The sequence below is a fragment of the Denticeps clupeoides genome, chromosome 9 (genome assembly GCF_900700375.1).
Source record: "Denticeps clupeoides chromosome 9, fDenClu1.1, whole genome shotgun sequence".
Classification (NCBI taxonomy): Eukaryota; Metazoa; Chordata; class Actinopteri; order Clupeiformes; family Denticipitidae; genus Denticeps; species Denticeps clupeoides.
Window position 1 is genome coordinate 22062752 of NC_041715.1, and position 23265 is coordinate 22086016.

The 23265-nt window shown below is 40.8% G+C and overlaps 1 protein-coding gene across 4 annotated transcripts in view; it reads left to right on the top strand.

Moving 5' to 3' along the window:
• The window catches only part of myo16 (myosin XVI), a 120258-nt gene that overhangs the window by 85020 nt on the left and 11973 nt on the right, over positions 1 to 23265 (top strand). For 3 of the 4 annotated variants that reach the window (XM_028990865.1, XM_028990864.1, XM_028990863.1), the window contains exons 17-32: positions 1759 to 1876; positions 3578 to 3695; positions 4130 to 4201; positions 5438 to 5579; positions 6078 to 6150; positions 7898 to 8050; positions 9370 to 9570; positions 9856 to 9931; positions 10273 to 10460; positions 12705 to 12785; positions 13195 to 13400; positions 18130 to 18232; positions 18391 to 18487; positions 18754 to 19018; positions 20656 to 21032; positions 22014 to 23186. In XM_028990865.1, coding sequence (XP_028846698.1) covers positions 1759 to 1876; positions 3578 to 3695; positions 4130 to 4201; positions 5438 to 5579; positions 6078 to 6150; positions 7898 to 8050; positions 9370 to 9570; positions 9856 to 9931; positions 10273 to 10460; positions 12705 to 12785; positions 13195 to 13400; positions 18130 to 18232; positions 18391 to 18487; positions 18754 to 19018; positions 20656 to 21032; positions 22014 to 23186 — 3443 coding nt within the window. Of the gene's footprint in view, positions 1 to 1758; positions 1878 to 3577; positions 3696 to 4129; positions 4202 to 5437; positions 5580 to 6077; positions 6151 to 7897; positions 8051 to 9369; positions 9571 to 9855; positions 9932 to 10272; positions 10461 to 12704; positions 12786 to 13194; positions 13401 to 18129; positions 18233 to 18390; positions 18488 to 18753; positions 19019 to 20655; positions 21033 to 22013; positions 23187 to 23265 lie in introns of all 4 variants that reach the window. The other variant, XM_028990867.1, reaches the window with a different exon arrangement.

Here is a 23265-nt window from a genome sequence, read left to right on the forward strand (position 1 = left end):
GCACACCCATGGCCGAATGTACTGAAGTACACATTCTTACCACTGAACCTAATTTGCCCCACACGCTCGCGAGTGTTGTTGGGGTCTGACTCTCCTGCTTGAAGCCCCCCGCTTCTGTCGCATGCACGCAGGGAGATTTACCACCCCTCTCCAGGTCAGCTGAATTTGTGGGTCTGGCCTGTGAGAGGCTGAATTTGGACACTGCCAGGGTAAACACCACCAGGGCTCCGTCCATGCGCACAATGTATGATAGCAAGTGGCGCGCAACATTGGTCCGAACAGAGATGGGTTGTGCCCTTTGTGTGTTTGGTTGCTGATGTGTTATGTTTCCTGCAGGACATGTTGGACAAGGGCAGGGCATTTTCAACTGTTAAAATTTATCTGGCTGCTATATCAGCATACCACAGGGGGTTTGACAGCACATCTGATGGGACACTCCACACATTTATTAGATTCTATCAACTTGACGTCACAGTGCTGGCCCTCGCTGTACTTAGTGTCAGTGCTGCTGATTAGTGTCTTTTTCATTCGGCTCCGTGTTTGTCCAGACGGAGGTACTTTGTAAAGCATGCAATACGGGAATTGGCCATATCTTTTCCAAAATGAGATGCTGAGCTGAGATGCTTTGACATTATTATTAGTGGCCTTAGGATAAAAGTTATATGTTGAATATTTAGAAAAAGAAGAACAGGAATGTACATGTTGCAGGAGGCTACATTAGAAACTAATCACCTCACTGTTCCTCATTATATGGCCGTATGCTTTGAACTTTTACTGCCTGAACTTCACTGTGTGCTCTTTCTCTAGCTGCAGCTAATTAGGGAAATGACAGTTTTAGGGAAAAGACAGAGTCTTCTTGGTTGGGAAGTTCCCCAGTCATGAATCAGAGTGAGAGCTGCCAACGCTGGTCACACTGGTCTGCAAATTTACACATTCAGTCAGAGAAGCAAAAAGAGTATATTATATTCTCTGTCTGTCTTATACATGTTATATTTTCCTTGGTTTGGAGAAAGTGCTCTAAATGCTATTTAAATAGTTATTTCAAAGTTTTTGTTAGCTTGTGTTTGTGTATTTAGAATGTGGAATAGAGAATATTGTATTTGAATTTCCTTCTTTGGCCATAAGTCATGAAGACTGAAGACTTTAGCAGAGTCATTTAGTTTTAAATCTTTATATTTGCATTTAGCAAATTATTTCAGTCCCTAAATGTCTCTAAATTGGCAATAGGTACATTTACATCCACATATATGAAGTGAATAAGTGGAATTAAAATACTAGAATTAGCTGCATGCTAAATAAAAACAAGAGCAAGACGATGACTAGAATAAGCTATAATTTAAACATATTCAATATTAGCTAAATGGAAGCACTCCACTGTCTTTTTCTTGCTGTCAGTGTATGTGTTATTTAACCTGGTGTGTGCTCTATATTCATGTGCTGTGTGCTTCAGACTTGTTTATTCTCTTTTTACTTTTGGCTGCCATGACACCTGTCCACCTTTATCTCTAAATGTTAATGGTACATTGTTTTCTTGACATGGGCAAAGGCCTATCATTTGAATTTAAGCTAGAGTTTGTCCAGAATTTTCCCAATTATTTATTTAACTGGAATTATTTGTATATATTAAATAGTCAAGCATCAAATATGATGTGCAATCAAATTTTTATTGTGTGTGATTTTAAGTGCATATGGATACATTTTCAACTTAACATTTGGTTGTTTAAATAACACAAGTTGTTACAATGTGTGCGTGTGTAGGTTCCTCAGTGGTAAGGACTCGGGTGAGGTGACACCTTCGGCCACCTTCAACACGGTTAGCAGAGACAAGCTGGCAGCGATGAAACAATCCCTGCGTGCCCTCGGCTTTAATAAACAGGTAATCACTCAACATGACCATGATCATATGAGTCTGGCTTGAGTGTTGTAATGAGAATTTAGTTAATTTAACATCAATCTGCAGGAGGAGGCTGTTGGCCTGGGATATTATGCATTTGTTGTAGTTGAAGTTGCGTTTTATTGATATTTCAGCTATATGTGTGTTATACAGTACATATTGACAACAAAGTTACACACTGACATGAAGTGCACAGACAAACTGGGCTACATAAAGTTCAAATAGGGGACACAGGCAATGCAAGAGTAACATTTAACAAAAAACACGGATACACAATGAGACAGACAGTGCTAAACAAGTGAATGAATAATAAATGTGCAAAGTAAAATATTACAAATACTGATTGCAAAATGGAATAGTGCACTAATAAATAATATTACTCAGTATAACAGAGGTACTGTGTGTGTGTGTGTGTGTGTGTGTGTGTGTGTCATGATCAAAGCACTTCCACATACACACATATTTTATATGTCTAAAAGCCTGCAGGGACTTCTCTCTCTCTGGGGAGATTTTAATGAGATGCTTATTGCAGATGACTGGGCTGAGGCTGTATGCTTTGGCTCAGGAAGTCTCTGGTGATAAGTTGTGCACAAAAATAAAGGAGGAAATGCATTTGGAGTTCAGAGGGTGAAGCTCTGGCCTGTGGCTGATGGTGGACCGTCAGTGGAGATTAGACCATGAGAGCTGATTGGAGAGATTACATACATGCATTCAGCTACTGCAAAATTGTATTTTTTCGTTATGGACATTCAGTGTCTGTTTTTTCACGCAAGAGGCATGTATGACGAAGACCACAGACCAAACCACAGTTAAGCATGAACACGCCCTGGTTAAAACGTGAATTTAAGGAGGGGTGTGGGGTTGGCATCTTCCAGGGCTGTGCTCTGTCACCATGTCATTTATCATCATTCAGTGGGCTTGTCTTTGCTCATTGTGTCAGAGAAAGAGAGGGAGACAGATGTGTAGTGGTACATTAGGGTGGTAGTAGCCTAGTGGGCAACATACTCGCCTATGAAACAGCAGACCCAGGTTCAAATTATTACCACTGTGTCCCTGAGCAAGACACTTAACCCTGAGTGTCTCCAGGGGGCTGTCCCTGTAACTACTGATTAAAAGTTGTTTTGGATGAGGGCGTCTAAAAATGACAAAAATGTAAAACGTGTGGAAAACAAACAGGAGAGTTCTGAGCTGGATCATTGGTAGCAATTTGTGTCCCGATCGCCAAGCCTGTGCTATTCTACAGGGCTTCCTTCTATCAGCCTCAGCCGTGGTGGCCACGTATTCAGGTTATTGTTGCGGGGGGGTAGCTCTCCTTGGTGCTGCCTTGTCCCAACTCTTGTCCGCCGTGCTGCCCGAGGAGCTCCATTACAGTTTTTAAAAGTGCTTTCATCGATCATGACATTTGTAAAAAATCCACTTCATTTCTGAAACATTGCAATCTGTATAAAAAGATATACATCAATAAATCATGTTTGTCTTTTCACAAGTACAAAGTTTGTAATGACTCAAAATTGACAATTTTTTGTTTTCCTTTTATTACAGTAAATGATAATATTGCATGACTGCCCGACACTGTTCATTATTGTTGTACCCTGAGACAGCATTTCAACTATGTCATGCTTCAGTGGGTAGTGGTTATCCCTTTTTGTGTGCGTGTGTGTTATATTGGTCTTTCTTCCTCAGGAGGTAGAGAATATTTTCATCGTCCTCTCTGCACTATTGCATCTTGGGGACCTTTGCTTCCTGACCCTCACAGGTGCTGACTCAGCCTTCCCCTCTGACCTGCAGCTTCTAGAAAGAGGTCAGTCATACAGGCATGCTGTCACATAGCCACTTTCATACATGAATGCAAATGTACAGTGATCATAAAATGAATATTAATAGCATTAACAAATGTACTTATAGAACAAGAACATACTAGGGCAGCATTACTGTCATGCTGTGAGTGGCGTCTCAGTGTCACTGACCTTCAATATGTTGTAAAATTGCAGCTACTGCGAGTAATCGAAAAGTCTGAATTATCTTAGTCACTCACAAACACGCACACACGCACGCACACACACACACACACACACACACACTCTTCTCTTCAGAAGAGAAGTTTCTAGAAACAAACTTGACAGAATTTTTGTCCCTTTTGTTTACTGTTTATTAATCATTTTGTCTTTTCTATTACTTCTTTGTTTGTTGCCTATTTGTGATGTGCAATAAAGTTTTTCTCCCTTTTCTTCTCAGTGGCAGTCATGCTACAGCTGAACCCAGAAGATCTGGGCTCTGCCCTCACCTCTGATGTTCAGTACTTCAATGGTAATGGTGCCGTAATGTACTGTTTTACAGTGCATCCAGAAATTATTTACAGCACATCACTTTTTCCACATATTCCAAAAGGGATTAAATGTTTTTTTTCCTCAGAATTCTACACACAACACCCCATAATGACAACATGAAAAATTACATGTACATAAGTATTCACAGCCTTTGCTCAATACTTTGTTGATGCACTTTTGGCAGCAGTTACAGCCACAAGTCTTTTTGAATATGATACTACAAGCTTGGCACACCTATCCTTGGCCAGATGTGCTTGTGGGTGAAGTAGAAAGTAGTCACAGTAGTAGGACAGTGAGTGGCAACAGGTAAGTTGGATGCTATGAATGAAGTGATTGCAGCAAACAGGATGATTCCTGAAATAAAATTAAAGTGGTCAGATTTAAGAGTGATCATAAAAAAATGAATTGCAGCATATTGAAAGATTGTGTTTTCTATAGAAGGGGGCTAGGGCACATTAAAGCTAACACCTCTGGAAACCCGGAAGACTTAAATACTGAGAGAAACAGGTGTATGTGGGGTGGGAGGGAGACTCAGACATGACTGAGACAACACACAGTGATCATTTTTTCTTTGGGTTTCTGAGAATAAGAAGTTAGAATTATGACAAAAACATCTAAATTGGCTTATGAGCCCTTAGTCATCATGGCCAAAAGATGTTCATGTCCCCTGAACACCCATTGATCACGGTATTTATGTTTTTTCAGTAATCACACCTCACTTCAAAAGTATAGATTAAGTTAAATCAAACAATACATTTTACTTGAGACCAGGATCTTCAAACATTCTCCAATGTACCATGTTGGACTATTTAATACCAATCTTAATACCAATCTTAGACCTACTGGACTGTTTACTTGTACAAATCAGCACAAACTTTGCTTTCTCACCTATTGCACATTCACTCTGGAAAGGGGTCTCTTTCTATTTTAATCCTGTCAATATCATATTTAACCTCTTAAATATGATATTTATCACCGACTCCTCCTTTTCATTCTTCCATCATTTTTGACGTTAGCATGCTAGCATCTACTCTTAACTTTTTACGATCTTACCCATTAGACAAAATGAACTAATTCAACTATGGTTCCACTTTTCCCTTTCATCCTGTCATCTTTTAACTATTCACTGTCTTCCAAGCCAAAATCGAAGTTTGTTCACAAACTTCCCTTATAAGTAATCCTTTAAAGCTTTTCTATTCTTTTTTGTTTTCTTTAGGTGATTTTATAACAAGGCACCACACAGTGGAAATGTCCAACCACTACAGAGACCTTCTGGCGAAAAGCCTTTATAGTCGCCTGTTCAGCTTTCTGGTGAACTGCATTAACTGCTACTTACAGGGACCAGAGGACAGCATAGGGTGAGAAATCCGTGTGACTCTGTGTGTCTTGTGTGGTTTATGCACTGTACGTATTCTTTTAATACTGATGGATGCTGAATAGCGTAAGCATACACACCAATGTTAAGGCACATGTCAAAAACTGGCTAAATTAATGCAGTTTTTTTATTTGCCTTTCTTTCTTTGTGTCTGCACATAACTCTGCTTATGTATGTGTGTATGCATGTGTAAATTGGTATTGATGAGCTGGGAAATGCTTTCAGATAAAGGCAAACATGCTCTTGAGTGAGATTGAGCAGAAAGAAAAATGGGCATGAATTGCAGTAATTGTGGCTAACTGCTTTCAGATTATTTTCAATTGATGAGCATGCATCAGATATCAATAAGGAAGTGATAAGCTTGTCATGAGAAATGTGGTGCTGGGCATGACTGACTCACTCATTTGCACAAACATACACACAAATACAAAGAAACAATGACTCCACCTGACCTATCCTTGTGTTCCACTTATTTTGGCAGGGATCCTTCCCTGGAGATATGCATCCTGGACATTTTTGGGTTTGAGGAGTTCCAGATCAATGGCTTTGAGCAGGTAAGTGAAGATGATATAGGACCACTAGGATTACTCTTCAATCATTATAGTTTTCACCAATACCCACAGGGATCTAAAAGTCTTCAGCAAATGTCCCTTTGTAAACTTCAGTCCAAAAGAATGATAGAATATTATTGCTTATTATTGCTTATAATTAGTAATAATCTACTTTCATATTAATTAATAAAATACAGAGCTTGCTATATGTTTTTTTTTTTTTGTGGAGTTTTTCCTTGTGTGCAGAAGGGTCAAGTGTGGGGGATGTCAACTGTAGGACCTGTCAAAGCCCATTGAGACATACTATATGTGATTTTGGGCTATATAAGAAATAAATGTTGTTGTTGTTGTTGATGTAACATCTGAGGTATTCTGGGGAAAAATATCAACGCCTCCAGGAAAAAAAATCCTGTCCTTGCACACTGACAGAAAACTTGTAAATTGATTAGGAGTAGAGAAGTTTACATTCAAGTTGAGTGAGCTAATACTGACTGTAGTGTTTCTGTGCAAAGCTTAACAGTGAAAATGTGAATATGGTGAAGTGAAGGTTTTGCTTAACAAAAGAGAACAAAGAAACACTTTGTGATGGCCGGAAACACACAAAACAGCACCTGTACGTGGCACACGTTAGGTCAAAGCAAGACCGGCAATCCACAACTTAGATAACAGGGCACAGGACAGTGAGATGGTGTCACTTGGTGGGTTTAAAACAGCATAGTGATACAGAGTATAAAGCATACAGGTATTGCAATTATTTTAGTTGTTGATTTACTTTTTTTTTTTTTTTTTTTTAACATTTCTTTGTAGGTTCTTTTGATTCCAATACTTTATTAACCAGAATACCCTGATCTCTTCTTCAGTTATAAACCACAGGTTAGAATAAGACTTAATTTCATGTGTATTTTAGTGAATTGTCACGTGTGATGGCTGTAAACGACCTGCATATTTTGGCTGATTCTTGTAATTCAGTGGTGGCCTAGCAGGTAAGGAAACGGACCAGTTATTAAAAGGTTTCCACGGTACTTGGAGTCGTGATCTACTGCACACCACTGGCACACATGCCTAACATGGATCATCTGTGACCATGTGTATGTTCATCATTCTTATAGTTTCTTTCTTCAAATGCAAATGCATTTTGTTGTTGTTGTAATTAGTAGCTGCTGGAGTGTGCAGATGTGTCCTCAGATGAACTCTGTCCAGACAAGGAGGCTCCTGTGTTTCAAAAGGGAGCCTGGTTCCAGAAAGTTTCAGTCAGCAGATATAGTATTGTGTGTTGTCTTTGTTTGCTGCCCACATTAATAAAATGGCCAGGGCACAGAGCTGTAATGGAAGTTTAATGTTTGTCACACCCCACAACAGTACTTTAAATTCTGCAAGGTTCAACACTGCTGGAAGAGACTTACTCCTCCACCTCAGTGTGCCAGTATCTAGAGGTGGAGGAGTTCCTATAACATAACATTATAATATGTCAGGGTGTTCAAGAGCCTTAAAATGCTGCAAATATATTTCCATGATTTAACTTATAAAATGTCTTTTTTGTGTGTGTCTTAAACCAGTAGAGAAAAGACATGAAAACTAAGGAACTCATGGTATACAGTGAAAAGGTGTTTGCCCCCTTCTGATTTCTTACTTTTTTCCATGTTAGGTGAAGTATTTCAGATCATCAAACAAATTTAGTTATTAGTCAAAGACAACACAACACTAAATGTGGTTAAGATAAGGATTATTGTATGTCCATGTGTGTCTCCAGCTCTGCATCAACATGATGAGTGAGAAAGTGCATCAGTACACCAATGAAGTCCTCTTCCACCAGGAGCAGCAGGAGTGTTTGCAAGACAACATCACCATTGAAACATTGTACTCCCTAGGAGACCAGTCCACCATGATTGACTTCTTCTTCCAGGTGCAGCATTGCTTTACACATCTACAAAAGCACCCAACCTTCATCCCAAAGACACAGCAGAAGTGGTTGCCAGTTGGTGTGATCCAAGGAAGTAGTCAAGTAATCAATAATGTTCAAATGATAAATAGATTTTGTGTTAAGGAGATATGACTATAGTAATCTATTGTACCACTTAAATCTCCAAACCACCACCCTGAAACACTTCATCTAATTCAACAAACCAGATTTCACATTTCCCCAACCGCAGTATATATAGAACAGAGCAGAACTAGAACTAGGAGTGAATAAGAAATCTGGGCACTGGTTATTGAATGGACAAACAGCTAAACTAGAAGCAACCTAAAGCCTATTAGGTACGTTTGCAGCTACTATGGCTATGTCAGTTCATACACCAAAAAAAGTAAAATGTGGCTGTCATTTGTTTAATGTGTTTTTCTCATTACAGTAGGTAGTTTGCCCTTTTTAAACTAAGCTGTATAATTTATGCTTATGAGTATTTAAAAAAAAAATATTAGGCGTGACAGATTACTTAATTTTTTATTAAATTGAGCCAATGTTTCAATGTATGTGCTGATCAAAGTGTGGTCTTTAATAATATGAAATACTTGAAAGTGAACAGATCTCAGTTCAGTCTGCAAGTTTTAATTAGGCAAAAATTTTCTCGGCTGCAACACAATTTTTTTTTGTGCTGATTTTGATTATCTTCCATTCAGGAGTGTCCTGACTTCTTTTGTGACTGCAGACATACATGTTATATTAAACAAATAATATAAAATAGTGAAGGGTCACTGATGCCAAAATTGCTAATTCAGAACATATAAAAAAGGCTTATTCACCCTTAAATTTTTTGAATTGATGGAATGGAATTCTGTGTGTGCTTTTGAGATTTGCTGTTGTTTTAATGCCCCAAGTGCTTTGCTTCTGTCTTAAACAATGCATGCACATGTTGCTCAATACTTTTAAATGAGGAAAGCGAGTCTGCTTGTATCTCCCCATGCTGAATTAAGTGTGCTCGAGCTGTAGTTCGCTCCAGAACAAGGCCTGAAGAACGCCTTAACTGTGCACATAGTTGGTCCAATGCCTAATAGTGCTACTGCATCAACCCTGAAGTCATTTGTATTTAGAAATAATAAAGATTGTATACCAAATGGAAAGATTAGCTTTGTGAGAAAAGAGAGAAGAAGAGAAGAGTAATCATGACCGGAAGGGAGAATCAGACAATTCCAGTTCAATGGAATGAAATGTAGCAAATACATTGCTCAACAGGTATGTGGTTGTGTGCGATGCATTTGTGTGTTTGTGTATGTGTGTTTGTCTAGAATCCTGAGGGGCTGCTCAGCCTGCTGGATGAAGAGAGCCAGGCCCTACGCTGGTCTGAGCAGAAATTTCATAAACGTTTGCAGAACCAGCTGGATTCCATCCGAACTGAAGAGCTGTTCCTTAGCACCAAGGATGGCAATGGAAACCCCCCACCCATGGACCAGGGACCCTCATTCACAGTCAAACACTATGTCAGCAAGGTGCTTACTGAATCGTACCTCAGTGTATATGAAGTAGAACTGGACATTGTGGAGTAATCCCTGGTTTAGAGAAATTTGGAATTTTCCTGGACTCAAGGATTTTTGTTGCATGCCATCTGAATCACATCATACTATTTGGTGTTGGTCAATATTACTACCCTGTGTTAGGAAACATTTTAAACAGTATAAAAAATTTAAATCCTAAAAGCATACTAAAGATATGATTTAATAAAATTCTGTGTAATCTATGCCTCCCAGATTCATACATGCTTCTTTTGCTTCCAGGTAACCTATGACCTGACAGGGTCATTGGAGAGGAATAGGGATGGCATGTCCCAGAATATTCTGTTCATGATGAAGTGTAGGTCCCTTTTCCTGTATTATTTTTTTAAGACATTCTGTATTGACACATATACACACTGTGATGAGTTTGAGTCATGAGTTTGTTGATGTGAAGACTCTTGGCACAGTTAGCAGATGCTAACTATGCTGCTGGGTGCTTTAGTGGACCTGCATTTCTATCCTTGCATATCACAAAATGGGAGCTTTGCTGTTTAGTTTGCTGGTGTCTTCTGCAATTGGGCCTGGGGTCACAGGTTTCATGTCGGGGGACTGTTTTCTTTTTTGTTTAGTATTGATGGTGAAAAAGTTTTATTTTATGATGCAGTAAAACTCTCTCTCTGTTTCTGTGTCTGGGAGCAGCCAGTGAAAATGTGCTCATTCGCCAGCTGTTCCAGAGTAAACTGACCCAGACAGGCTCTCTGATGCCCCCTGTCCACCACCAGCTGAAACTGGATGGGGCTAAAGCCTCGCTGCATCTGCAGAAAGGGCCCTCCCCCTCCTCCTCCACGGCCAGACAAGGCCTAAAGAAGTACCTGGAGCTTAGCAAGGTGCTTTAGAGTCTGATGCGGTGTGCATGTCCTTATGATGGCTAGTGAAAAAAAGCAAGAACTGACACACACACACTCACAGTGAAAGAAAAGGCAAGAGAAAGAATTAACAAAATCAAATGGACATATGACCAGTTTTGTGCATCGTAGTGGTAATGAGTAATTAGTTACAGTCTGTAGTTATAGAATGTTGCAATCAACTTCATGTTTACTTCATGCAAAAGTAACTTATAAATAGTGGAATATATATTTTTGATCAAATCTAGACAGGTGAGATAGAATGAAGTAAATTTAAGTATTTTATTGGTCAAGTGGGCTAGGTGAGGTAACTAGTGAGGTCACTGATTAGTCCACTGGTATATTTGAGTCTGTGTTGCATGTTACCTGCGAGTACAGTATAAGCTGCTTTAGTTTTTTGCCATTGGCCCACTTTGGTTTTGCTAACCATGTAATGCAAAGCATGTGAACAAATTACAGCTTCACTGACCTTCTGTGCCACTTCAGAGAGACATTGTGCAATAGTTTGTATATAATCTTATTTCTCCATTTGACTGTGTATGAATTATGAGAGTTCCCCAGACTATCCCAGCATTTGCAACAGACAAATGTTATGTAAGACTGGCTCAGTAAAGCAGCCACTAGGTTGCCTTCCTTAAAGGTACCCTGCCATAAACATTTCCCTTTTTTGTGAGATTAGCATTAGCATTAGCAGTGGTGTCCTAGCGGGTAAGTAAGCAGACCCGTAATAAGAAGGTTGTGGATTTAAATCCTGAATCGCCAAGGTGCCACTGAGGTGCCACTGCTCACTAAGAGTGATGGGTTAAAAGCAGAGGACACATTTCGTTGTGTGCACAGTGTGCTGTCTTGCAGTGTATCACAATGACAATCACTTCACTGTCATTTTTTCACTTTACTTTAAAGCTAGAGACACAGAAACGACACGTCCTAGGGAAATCTTATTGTGGGACTGGCTCAAAGTGGTTGTAATTCTGCACCAAGGCTGAATTTTAGAAAGAGACTTCTGACACAGTATAAGGGGACACTATAAGGGGGCAGTGGTGGCCTAGCGGTTAAGGAAGCACCCCCGTAATCAGAAGGTTGCCGGTTTGAATCCCGATCTGCCAAGGTGCCACTGAGGTGCCACTGAGCAAAGCACCGTCCCCACACACTGCTCCACACTGCACACACTGCACCTGTCATGGCTGCCCACTGCTCACTCAGGGTGATGGGATAAATGCAGAGGACAAATTTCACTGTGTGCACCGTGTGCTGTGCTGCTGTGTATCACATGTGACAATCACTATACTTTACTAAAAACAAAAAAAGAAATAATGTCAGGGGACTTTTAAACAATTTCACTTTAGATGTAGAGTAAAAACATTAGTGAATCTTACACCAGAACCTGTTTTACTGCACCAGCACCATTATGAATTCACTCCAGCATGCAATGCTAATTACTGCTGTAAACTTTTTTTCACATTCACATTGCTCAACATTTAAATAAGACCACAAGCAGGCTATCTAGCATTGATATGTCTCAATCACATCACACAGTCAGGCAGCTTCATCTAGTACCATTTCTTTACATGACACTGAATTACACTTAGAGTTTATGTGCTAATTGTGCCCCTGTCTCTATATTAGAAAAGGGCTGATATTTATTATTATCCTTAGCAAGTTTGTTTCTGATTTTGAAAAAAGCATTTATCCCAGGCTAGTTAGCTTCAAAATTCTGCTATGGTCAACTTTATTTATGCTGAGCGAGAGTGTTTTTGTCATAAAGATTAAGACAATAAAAAGTTTAAAGAACAGTAGTAATATTCCAAATGGAATAACAATATAATGACAATAAAGACAGGGTGGCAAATGATTTTTTGACTGTCTAAATGTGGGTTTATTAACAATGAATATTGTTGGTATTTCAAGATCATTGGACAATCAGCAGAGTGAACAAGAAGGTCATAGCAGCTGATGAAATGTTCATGCAAAAACAGATTAGTTAGTCTGGAAATTCTGGGCACTCTTCTTCTCATCTGTCATTAAACATTTTTTTTGTGAGAATCTATTCATTTTCTCATGTTATCATGCCAATCTGTTTTGAGTTGAAATCACCTGAACTCATCTGTTTGCATATATATGTTTGTTTGCATAGAAGCTTTTACTGACCAAACTTGATGTGATATGTGTGTATGTTGTCTTTAAAGGTCTGCTTACTAAGATAGTGTTATTCATCATTTCTTGCAGCTCCTCAAAAAGAAGGGAACCATGTCCGTACAGCAGAGGCTGGAGAGGTGTGGTCCAGTGACTGTGTCCATGCAGCTCAGAGTGAGTCAAGAACAGAGCAATAACAAAGGCTCAGGCCAAGCCCCCCAGTGACAAGTTGTTGCTGATAAAATTCATGAATCTTTTGTCATATTCTGGGTTAAAGTGTTTCCTAATTGTTCTTTTTAAACTGTTTATTATGTCATGGCTGCCCACTGCTCACTCAGGGTGATTGGTACACTGCTGTGCTGCTGTGTATCACAAGTGACAATAACTTCACTTCACTCATATTGTATTTGATGATGCACACTGAGTCCATATGTAATCAAGAGAAAAATAAGGTTTGATTACTTGATACCAGCACAGTCCTCTATGCTTATGCACAGGCACAAACAGACGTGAGCAGATGTAGTCCTGTACATGGTAGTAATAATGTTCCTGCAATTATTGATTATTTTCTGTCCTTCCCCAGAATTCTCTGTCAGAAATCACAAGTAAGCTGCAGTCCTGCACTCCTCACTTTGTGCAGTGTGTGCGGCCCAATAGCACAGGGCAGCGTGATTCCTTGGACAGTGGCCTTATATCCAGTCAGCTGCAGTACATTGGGGTGCTGGAGATGGTACAGATGATCCGCTATGGCTACCCCGTGAGACTGCCCTTTACTGTCTTCCTCAACAGGTAGGTTTAGCTCCACATAACCATCTGTGCAGACATTATTGGATGAAGTAAATAAGTGCATGGGAAGTTGAAAAGTAGAAACAAATGGATCTCTGTCTTGAGATTCATAGTCTTGCTGTTTTTTTTTTATATTTAGAGCCAATCACTGCCATTCACGCTAGCAGAAACTCCAGGCATTACTAAATGCTGCTTGTGCTGAATTTCTTGGCCAATTCATATTGTTCTCTATGATATTTTGACTGTTGAAAGATAGTTATTTTGGTAAGATATTTTGTTTTGAAAGGATGTAAATAATTTGTATAATTTAATCTAACATTGTGAGATCTTAAGAATGTGATCTTTCTATACACTCCTAATGTATTTGAAACTAGCTACATTTTTGTTTCTTTTGTTCTCAGTGTGGTATAGATGTGAGTTGCACCACATATAGTCCACAACATATTTACTTGACTGAGCATTTGTTCCATTGCATGTTTGTATTACTAGTTTAATTCTGGTTGCCAAAAGAGAAGAATAGGGTGTTCTTTTAAAGATTAGTGATAGAATTGAATTTACAGGTGACCGTGACCCACTGTGCACAAAATTTCCCAAAAGCCTCTCAAAACCAGGAACACAAAGTGTAGGTGAGAATGAAGAAGAAAAACTCATTCCATTCCTTCTGTCATCCTATGCTGGGGATGTTCTGTTCACACACTCTTGTCATTCCCGTGTCAAACTGACACACACTTGGGATAGTGGTGTACCATTGTTCCAGGGCTTTTTGTCTTTTCAGGTGTGCCAGATAGGCACATTGTGCCCTATCCTCTCAAGCTGCAATTTTGAATTTTCTTCGCCTATTCAGTGCCATCGCTCTCTCTCACTTTTCTTTTACTTTTTTACTTCAAGTACTTCTTGGCTTTCATTAGTTTTCCAGTCTAATCTGTGGCTGTGTCATGATCCGGTCCGGAAGGGGTTACTCCGGATCCCAGACCAGAGTTTCATGTTCGTCCTGCATAATGTTTCCTGATCGTGTTCACCTGTGTCTGTATGTCTGTTCACCATCGGGTTGTTGTTACTTGTACATTGTTACTGGATGTCTCCCCGTTCCTGTACATCAAGTATTAAACCCCTGTTTTATGACTTTGTGTGTATGCGTCCTTCTTCATCGTTATGTCCAGCCATCATTTCAGATCACCTGCCTCGCCATGCCAAACGAGTGTGACAGGTTGCTGTTCTTTTGTTTTCATAATTTTGAGGACACCTGTTTTCTTTCTGTCTGGAGTGAATAGTTCAGTAACAGATCACATGTTGCCCCAAAAAGTTTCCCCTGTGTAGGGAGAAATAAACACTCTAAAGCTCAAGAGCAGAGTTTCCTCGATGAAAGTGAAGTGATTGTCACAGCACACAGCAGCACAACACACGGTGGACACAGTGAAATTTGTCGTCTGCATTTAACCCATCACCCTGAGTGACCAGTGGGCAGCCATGACAGGCGCCCGGGGAGCAGTGTACGGGGACGGTGCTTTGCTCAGTGGATTGGTATTCGAACCGGCAACCTTCTGATTACGGGGGCGCTTCCTTAACCGCTAGGCCAAAACTGCCCTGATGTGTCCTGCTACCATGTTAGTGGAGATCTACTAGGCCAGCACCACCCCAGACTGCCTCAGACTGGCCCACTATAGATCATGGCTTATTACTATTAAATCATGTAATTATATCCTTACATGGTAAGTCTACAATTGTGCACTGTTCTGTAAATCCTTGTAATTCGGTGTATTTTCTAAGAAAAAAATTATTTAGAGCAAGTATGGGTTGCTTCACATTGTAGAGGCAACACGACGCACATCTCCAACATTTTCAAAAATATCAGAATCTTTTTTCTGTGTTCACAGTCTTCATTATATTAATTCTAATAATATTCACTCAATGGGTAATCCTACCTGCTACTCTGGACTTCTGGGCTCATAGCTGGTGATTGGTGCTGCTTCTTGGAGCTTGCTTCTGACTCTGACTAAAATCAAGTGAGTGAATTGTGTGCATACTATTATTTCAATGATATACATTATGTTTACAATGTCACACAATTCATGATTAACTTGAACAGTGATTTGCAGTTAATGGAAGTGGGGTCAAAGGCCATCAGGCCTACATACAATTTTGCATGTATATGTGCAGATATTGACAGTTGTAGAGGTGGAGAAGTCAAAAGTGTAGTATAGAGCATCTGTCCATGTATGGAGGTACTGGACAGTGCAGGGTAGGTTTTAGTCTAGCAGAGTATGTTTTACTTCAGTGTCATGGTGTACATTACATGTCCATTATAATGCTACTGGTTTGTTTGAAGATCCCTGAAGCTTTAGTTGTTATGGTGGTGGTGGCTGTAGTGACCCTCTGGTTCATTTCATGCTAAGTTGTTGTTTAGCAGTTGCCAGGAACCAAGATTTACCTGCTGGTCTCTTCACTGAAGTCTGAATCAGCATGCTTGATTCAGCAGAAGCAGTGGCAGCCGGTGGCATTGTACAACTGATACTGAAATATGTGATTATAGTGGTATATTTGTGCTACTAGGACAGCCTAACTAAGCTGAATTTATCAATGTCTGTGCTTAAGAGGGTGTCTGTGTGATAAAGTGGACTTGATAATTGACACTGTGTCTTGGACATTAATAGAAGGCCAGAGAAAACAGATTTAAACACTGAGACTGTGTCTGAGTCCCGAAAACTGACAACTGCGGAGCTCTATATCTGCTCCTAGCTGTAACCTTCTGTGCTTTGGATACCAGTAGTGACCCCGCACCTGTTGATCGCAGGTGGCGTGGCGGGTCGTATATAACTAAGAGTTCTTTCAGGTAAGGTGGAGGTCAAAAGTAGGATTTTGTAGTCCTACATTTGATGGGTAGCCAGTGCAGTGATTGTAAGACTTGTAAGACAAATGATGCAGTGATTGTAAGATTGTAAGTCAAATGATGACAAACCCTTGGTCTGAATCAAATTAACTATTTTTCAACTTTTTCAATTCTGTAAAATTCAGCTACACGTAAAACCTCGTTATAAACAATATGCTATTATTAAAAGAAGTGTGATGAATAGGGAACAGCTTTACACTCTCCTTTTCTGTCCCTTTCCTACTCTTTCTGAATGGAGAGGGCATTGGTGACTTGTCTTAAACACCACATTGTCTTCAGCACAGTGCTACATTTTCAGTTTCAAGGACGTGTTTACATTGCAATTCCAGGAGCCTCACAAAGAGCCCATTCATTCATCCAAAAAGCATTAATCCCCCTCTCTCGTCACTGTGTTACTCAATGGATAAAAATAAATGTTTTCAGGGTGTTGGGATTGTGAGCAGGCATTTGTGGAGTTCCCTTGTGGGACCCTCTTCATTTTTCATAGGACAGAAGAGCATTGTTGTTTCATTGAGGCTGCATATCTTTTATAAAAATGACAATTTTCAGCACTGACCCAACATAGCCCAATACACTTGTCAAATGTTGTATTTTGTTGAGTTTTTTTTACGATGTACAAAAAAACCTACCTACCTATAACATGCACTGGGTGATACAACCCAACAGAGGAACAATTAACCTCGCCACCAAAAACAAATACCATGTATTGAAACACCACACTGTCTAACACAGTTAACAATTGGAATGTTAGCAGATTGAATTTATTGGCGCCACTCAGCCAAAACTCATAGATAAACAGAGAGTGATGATCAAGTTGAATTTATTCAATGGAGTGCATGTGTCAGTGATTTTATTGAGTGAACTCATTATTTATTTATTTTTATTGTACAGTATTCATGCAATAGATTGTGTCTTGTATCTATATATACAGGAGAGGTCTGCAGAGATAAAATTTTATAATAAAGGGCAAACAGCATGCTCAGGTAGCACGACTGGGTCTGTCTGAACAATGTCTACGTTGTGATGGTGAAATGCATCCACAGATGTCTCTGTCATGCACACTTCACAGATTCATCTTTTTCTTCATCAGTTCTCAATACTTTTTACATTTTGAAGCAACCATGTGGCAACCTCAAAAGGAGCAGAGGTGGCCTAGCGAGTAAGGCAGCGGACTCAGAACTGAAAGTTTGTGAGTTCAAATCCTGAACTCCATAACTGAGGTCCCCTTTTACAAGGCACCATCCCCACACTCTGCTTCCTGGGTACCTTTCATGACTGCCCACTGCTTACTAAGGGGTATGGTTAAATGCAGAGGACATATTTCTTACATGTCACCCACCGTTTGTTGTAGCACCAATAAGCTGATTTCCGGTCTTAATCATCCACAGGTGTCTTATGTTTTGTGTTGATGATTAGGATTACTATATAATTTTGTATTTTGTCTCACTCCCCTGTCCTGCATTAACCCAGATTGAAAATATGTTATGTTGGGTGTTTCTCATTTTTTCTGTGTATCTGCCAGGTTTTTTTTATTATTTTTTTTTTTATCATTAACAATCTATTATTTCCTCAATGTTGTGCTTCACCCCTCACCTCACTCGTCATGACTAAGACAGAAGTTTGGGTCCATTGTCATTGTCAAAGTGTCCACTACAACATTTAAAACTTTTTAAAGAGCAGTGTGCACACAGATCTTTTGCTTAATATATACCCTTAATATATACTGTATATGCTTCCTACTACTTATTTGTATGTTTTTTATAGATAATGAAACCGAAGTAAGACTGAGAGAGAGAGAGCTGATTTGGCACTTTTCAGTCTTAATGCTGCTGTTTCTGTGTCCAGATACAGAGAGCTGGTGGACACCATGATGGCAGACAAGATGAATTTGTCTTCAGTGGAGAAGTGTCAGCACATTCTGCAGCAATGCAAACTCCAGGGTTGGCAGGTGCTGCACAAACAACAGCACTTTGTTGTTTTCTCTTGTAAATTCCTACATTCACACAACACAATACACACATAGCAAATATCAATAAGGCAATGGCACAAACACACAGCTCCACAGTTTAAACCTTTCTGTCTATTTTTCCCTCTTTTTCCTCTCAGTTGGGTAAGACTAAAGTTTTCCTGAGATACTGGCAGGCCGATCACCTGAATGATCGCTGCCACCAGTTGAGCAGGAAGATTGTGACCTGTCAGAAAGGTAGCTTCCAGAATTGCAGTGCATTTGTCTTGTGTGTTCATGTACTGCACTTATGTATATATGTATATGTTTAAATGTTTGTGTCTATGCATGTGTGTTACTTTGCAAGCCTTTAATATCTTTCATATTAAAGTAACAGGTGATTTTTCTCAGATGTTGAATTGTATCAAATTATATCAAGTCAATTAGACTAGGAATGGGGAATTGTTCTTGAACTAATGCAGGCCTAGCAAATGTAAGTTATAGATTGTTTGTGTGTGTCTCAGTGGTCCGTGGCTGGTTGGTGCGGCGATGTGTGCTCAGCAAGCTTAACTCAATCCAGACAGAGCATGCTGCAGCTGTGAAAGGAGAGAGTATTCAACATTTTCTCCAGGGTGTGGAGGAGAAGAGTCTCCACACATATGACAGCTTGGTACTCCAAAATGCCACAGACATTGCACGTGAGAATGACCGTCTGCGAAGTCACCTTACCAGCCTGTTGCTTGGTGAGAGACCTGAGCCTGTTGGTAAAGAAGAGGACTCACCAAAAAGGTAAAGGCATGTGTGATATTTCATTTGTAGACAAGCTACTGATAAAAATGTCGATTGGTTCTGCAGAACTTGGAGAACCTGACATTTGTATTGCTGAAAGATAGAAATCTCAATCCCTTATTTTCTTACAGTACATTTACATTACGGCATTTATCTGACGCCCTTCAAAGTAGCGCCTTACAATCAGTAGTTATAGGGACAATACCCCTGGAGCAACTAAGGTTACTAACCGAGCAGAAACACACTTTTGTACACACTAGTGGTAGTCTAGTGGTTAAGGAAGTGGCCCCGTAATCATCAGAAGGTTGCCGGTTTGAATCCCGGTCCGCCACTGAGGTGCCATTGAGCAAATGGGTCATCCGGTTAATATGCAAGTGTGTTACACACTAGAGCCACCCTGTACAGTTCTTTGTCATTCTTCTCGACTGCTAGTGCCAGAATTGAAGTGGTCTCATTCTCTGTTTTCACTGTATCAGCTACAAAGGAGAAAACAATCTAAACAAGTTTGTTTGCTCACAGATTTTGATATTTTTGTGAATTTTTGTTTTTACTTGGAATGCATTAAACGAGTACATGGGGTTAATCTTATCAGTCTGGTCTATATGAGCAGGTGGGTTTTAAATGGCTTTTGTGGACAACCTGGCTAATGTGGAAATGGGATAATTTTTGTAGAATCTGGCATTTACTGAAAATGTTTCATTATTTCAAATAGAATCATATAAGCAGCACCACTGCCAGGATCTGCGTATCCATAAAAAGTTTAAAATCGGATTTTCCAAAATGAAGGCCTGAAATATCATGAATAATATAAACTTGTAATCCTTAAGTATTTAAATTGCAGCATGCGTGTGGGAATGACCTAACCTGTTTGGTGCCCCTGCCCTCTCCTCACTCCACTACAAGCAGCGGGTGCACCTCGCAAATGGATTAATGCACCATATCGGACAGTATATCTGAGAGTTGCAGCACTAGTCAAAAAGCATCAGTCCAAGCAATGCAACACACTGTACACACACATTGTCACATGTGATACACAGCAGCACAGCACACGGTGCACACAGTGAAATTTGTCCTCTGCATTTAACCCATCACCCTGAGTGAGCAGTGGGCAGCCATGACCGGCGCCCGGGGAGCAGTGTGTGGGGACGGTGCTTTGCTCAGTGGCACCTCAGTGGTACCTTGGCGGATCGGGATTCGAACCGGCAACCTTCTGATTACGGGGCCGCTTCCTTAACCGCTAGGCCACCACTGCCCCAGTTACCAGAACATAATATAAGTTACCAGACAGAACAACTGACAAAGCCTGCTTCAGTCTGCAAGATGTTTGTGTAATAACTTTTTTCAATCAGATTTAGTCCATAATATCACACTGAACAGTATGAATTACAAAATGAAAAATAAGTCCCAGATGAAAATAAGACATCATAAATCTGTTAGTGGCCTAACAGATGAACAGTAATAGTAGTGACCTAGTGGGTAAGGAAATAGACCCGTAATCGGAAGGTTCCCTGATGAAATCCTGAACCGCCAAGGTGCCTCAGATCTTTGCCAATTGGGCTGAGCTGCCTATTCTGAGATTGGGTTGTGTATATGGGGACACCGTTCAAAAATTCATTATTGTTTAATTTCATTCCCAGGTCTGTGGAGAAGAGTGGCCGAGCTAATGAAATGGTGGCAGGTCGAGTTCAGCGCCATTTACGCTCCAGCTCTGTTCCCACCCCCTTGGCCATGGACAATTTGGTACATTCCCCCAACTCATCCATCAAAGCTGCCCTACAGACTGTAGGCCACACCGCAGTGGAAGAAGCTATACCAGGAGGCATCGTTCTTCCATCTCCAAGGAAACAGCCACCCCCTAAGCCCAGGAGAGACCCCAATACCAGACTGAGTGCGTCCTATGAAGCTGTCAGTGCAGGCCTGTCCATCACCCCCAAGGACAGTCCGGCTGAGGGGTCCCAGACGTCCCCCTCTGGAAGTCCACCCAAACAACAGCTGTCCCCCTCAGACCTCTCCAGTGCGTATCCAGCCTTAAAAAAGCATAAAGTAAATGGTTTTAAAAAGCCTTATACAAAGTAGTAGTAAAAATAGTAGTAAATTAAAACTGTGTCTGTCTTGAAATACCTTCAGCAGTTCCTGTGTTTTCTAAATATATAATAATTTTAATTTAGGTGTGCCAACCAAAAAATGTAAATATACCTGGATATTTTTGTGACAGTAGTACATTTGAAACTTTTTGGATGTTCACATGTAGAAAACATATGTCACATATATTTTATATATGTGATCTTGGCTGGAGTCCTATAAGGTCATCTCCATCCAGGTTGTCCACGGCTGTCTCCGTGATATTGTGTTTGCTGTGGAAATGTCAGTGCTCTGTTTAGTTTTTCCTGGTGAAAAATAGTCATTAGTATTTATACTGAATTACTGTGTATTTTAAGGCTTTGGCATCATTCAAGGCAGTATGTAGGGTGTTATTGCACATATTATATAGTGGTTAGCCCACTGTGATTCAATGAAAAAAATATTTTAAAGATTTTAAAGTTGTGGCTCAACGTATTGCTGGCATGTTGCTGTTTTAAGTCACTGAAATGACATTGTGCTCTATTACATAACAGAGCATTGTGTTATATTACATAACAGTGGCCCCTTATTAAATTTACGTTTAAGAGTCATGTTCAAAAATGTCTTTGTCATGTTCAAAAATGTGTGCTCCCACACCATGACATGGCAGATGCAAGCCAACATCAATAACAAACTGCAGTAGATCATGTGTCACTGCAAAATACACCTCTGAACAATTAAGAGAGTTATGACTGTGTTTCTGCTTGATGCTGGCCATCAATATAGCAAAACTGATTTGGACACACCTGTAAATGTTTTTTTTGTACCTTCCCTTGATGCTTTGCATTGGTAAGCCAATATAGTGCCCAAACTGTGACTTTACAACATCTCACTTTATTTGCTCAATTTGGCTTTTTCTTCGTCATGCCTCCAGACCTCTCCAAACCCCGCCCTCACAGTGATGACTACAGCACCATGAAGAAGATACCACCACCAAAGCCTAAAAGGAGCCCTAACACTAAGCTGACCGGTTCCTATGAGGAAATCTCTGCACCCCAGCGCCCCACTGACATGAAGCTAGCCTGTCTAATTCGCAGTGGGCTCCACTGCCTGGGCTCCATGCACCGGGCGTCCTCTGTTGACAGCCCTCATGGTGCCGCTGTTCTCAGTCTCTACAGCTGCCCTTATGAGGAGGATATCTATATTGAGATGGTGGGTGCCTCAAGGGCCCTCACTATGCCAGAGTCTGATAGTTCCCAGATGATCGAGGCTGTCTATGAAGAAATGAAGTATTTCCCAGCAGAGGACGGCCCTGCCCCTCCAGCGAGACAAGATACTCAGGAGCAGCTCACATTCCCTCTGGAACCTAAAAGTGTCTCTGGATTCACTGTGGAGCACCCATCCTGCCCTTCTAAACCAGTTTTGAAGGATGGCACTTCCTGTGACATCCCAGCCCCTTTCCCTAACCTGCTGCCTCATCGTCCACCATTGCTTGTGTTTCCTCCATCACCGGTCACCTGCTCTCCAGCCTCGGATGAGTCTCCCCTGACACCACTGGAAGTGAAGAAGCTTCCGGTGTTTGAGACCAACCTGAACTTCTCTAGTAACCAGGAAGGAGGAGGGAGTCCCCTCTCTCCTCAGTATGTCCGTCAGAGAGCTGACTCCTCCCCAAGCCTTACCATCCTTTTGCCAGACCGGTCTACTCCTCCCCTGACCCCGCCTCCTGTGCAGACACCACCTATAGTCTCATCCCTCCCACAAGCTCCACCCCCTCCACCCTATCGTCCTCCTTCTCATTTCCCTTTCCCCCCTGAGCCAGGATTTCTAGCAATGACCAGGGGCCACAGTGGCTCCATGGACACCTCCATCACAAATTCTCCCCTTTCAGCCGGTGGAGGTGCAAAAGCAACATTTTTTCCTGCGAAAGTGGGGGTGTCATCCCGGCCAGAGCCAAGGCGTGCCCACTCCTGCTCCTCTTCCCCTCTGCTTTTCAACCCAGCCCTTGGCCGACCCCTGACCAGTCCGCTGGATGAACTCAACACGCTCTTCAACTCAGGACGCAGTCTCCTCCGCAAGTCCACCACGGGCAGAAAAATCCGTGAGACTGGTAAGAACTATTCCATACATCAAATCCCCAAATCCCAGCAGGAACAAAAACTATTTACTCCAGGAACTAAAACTATTGA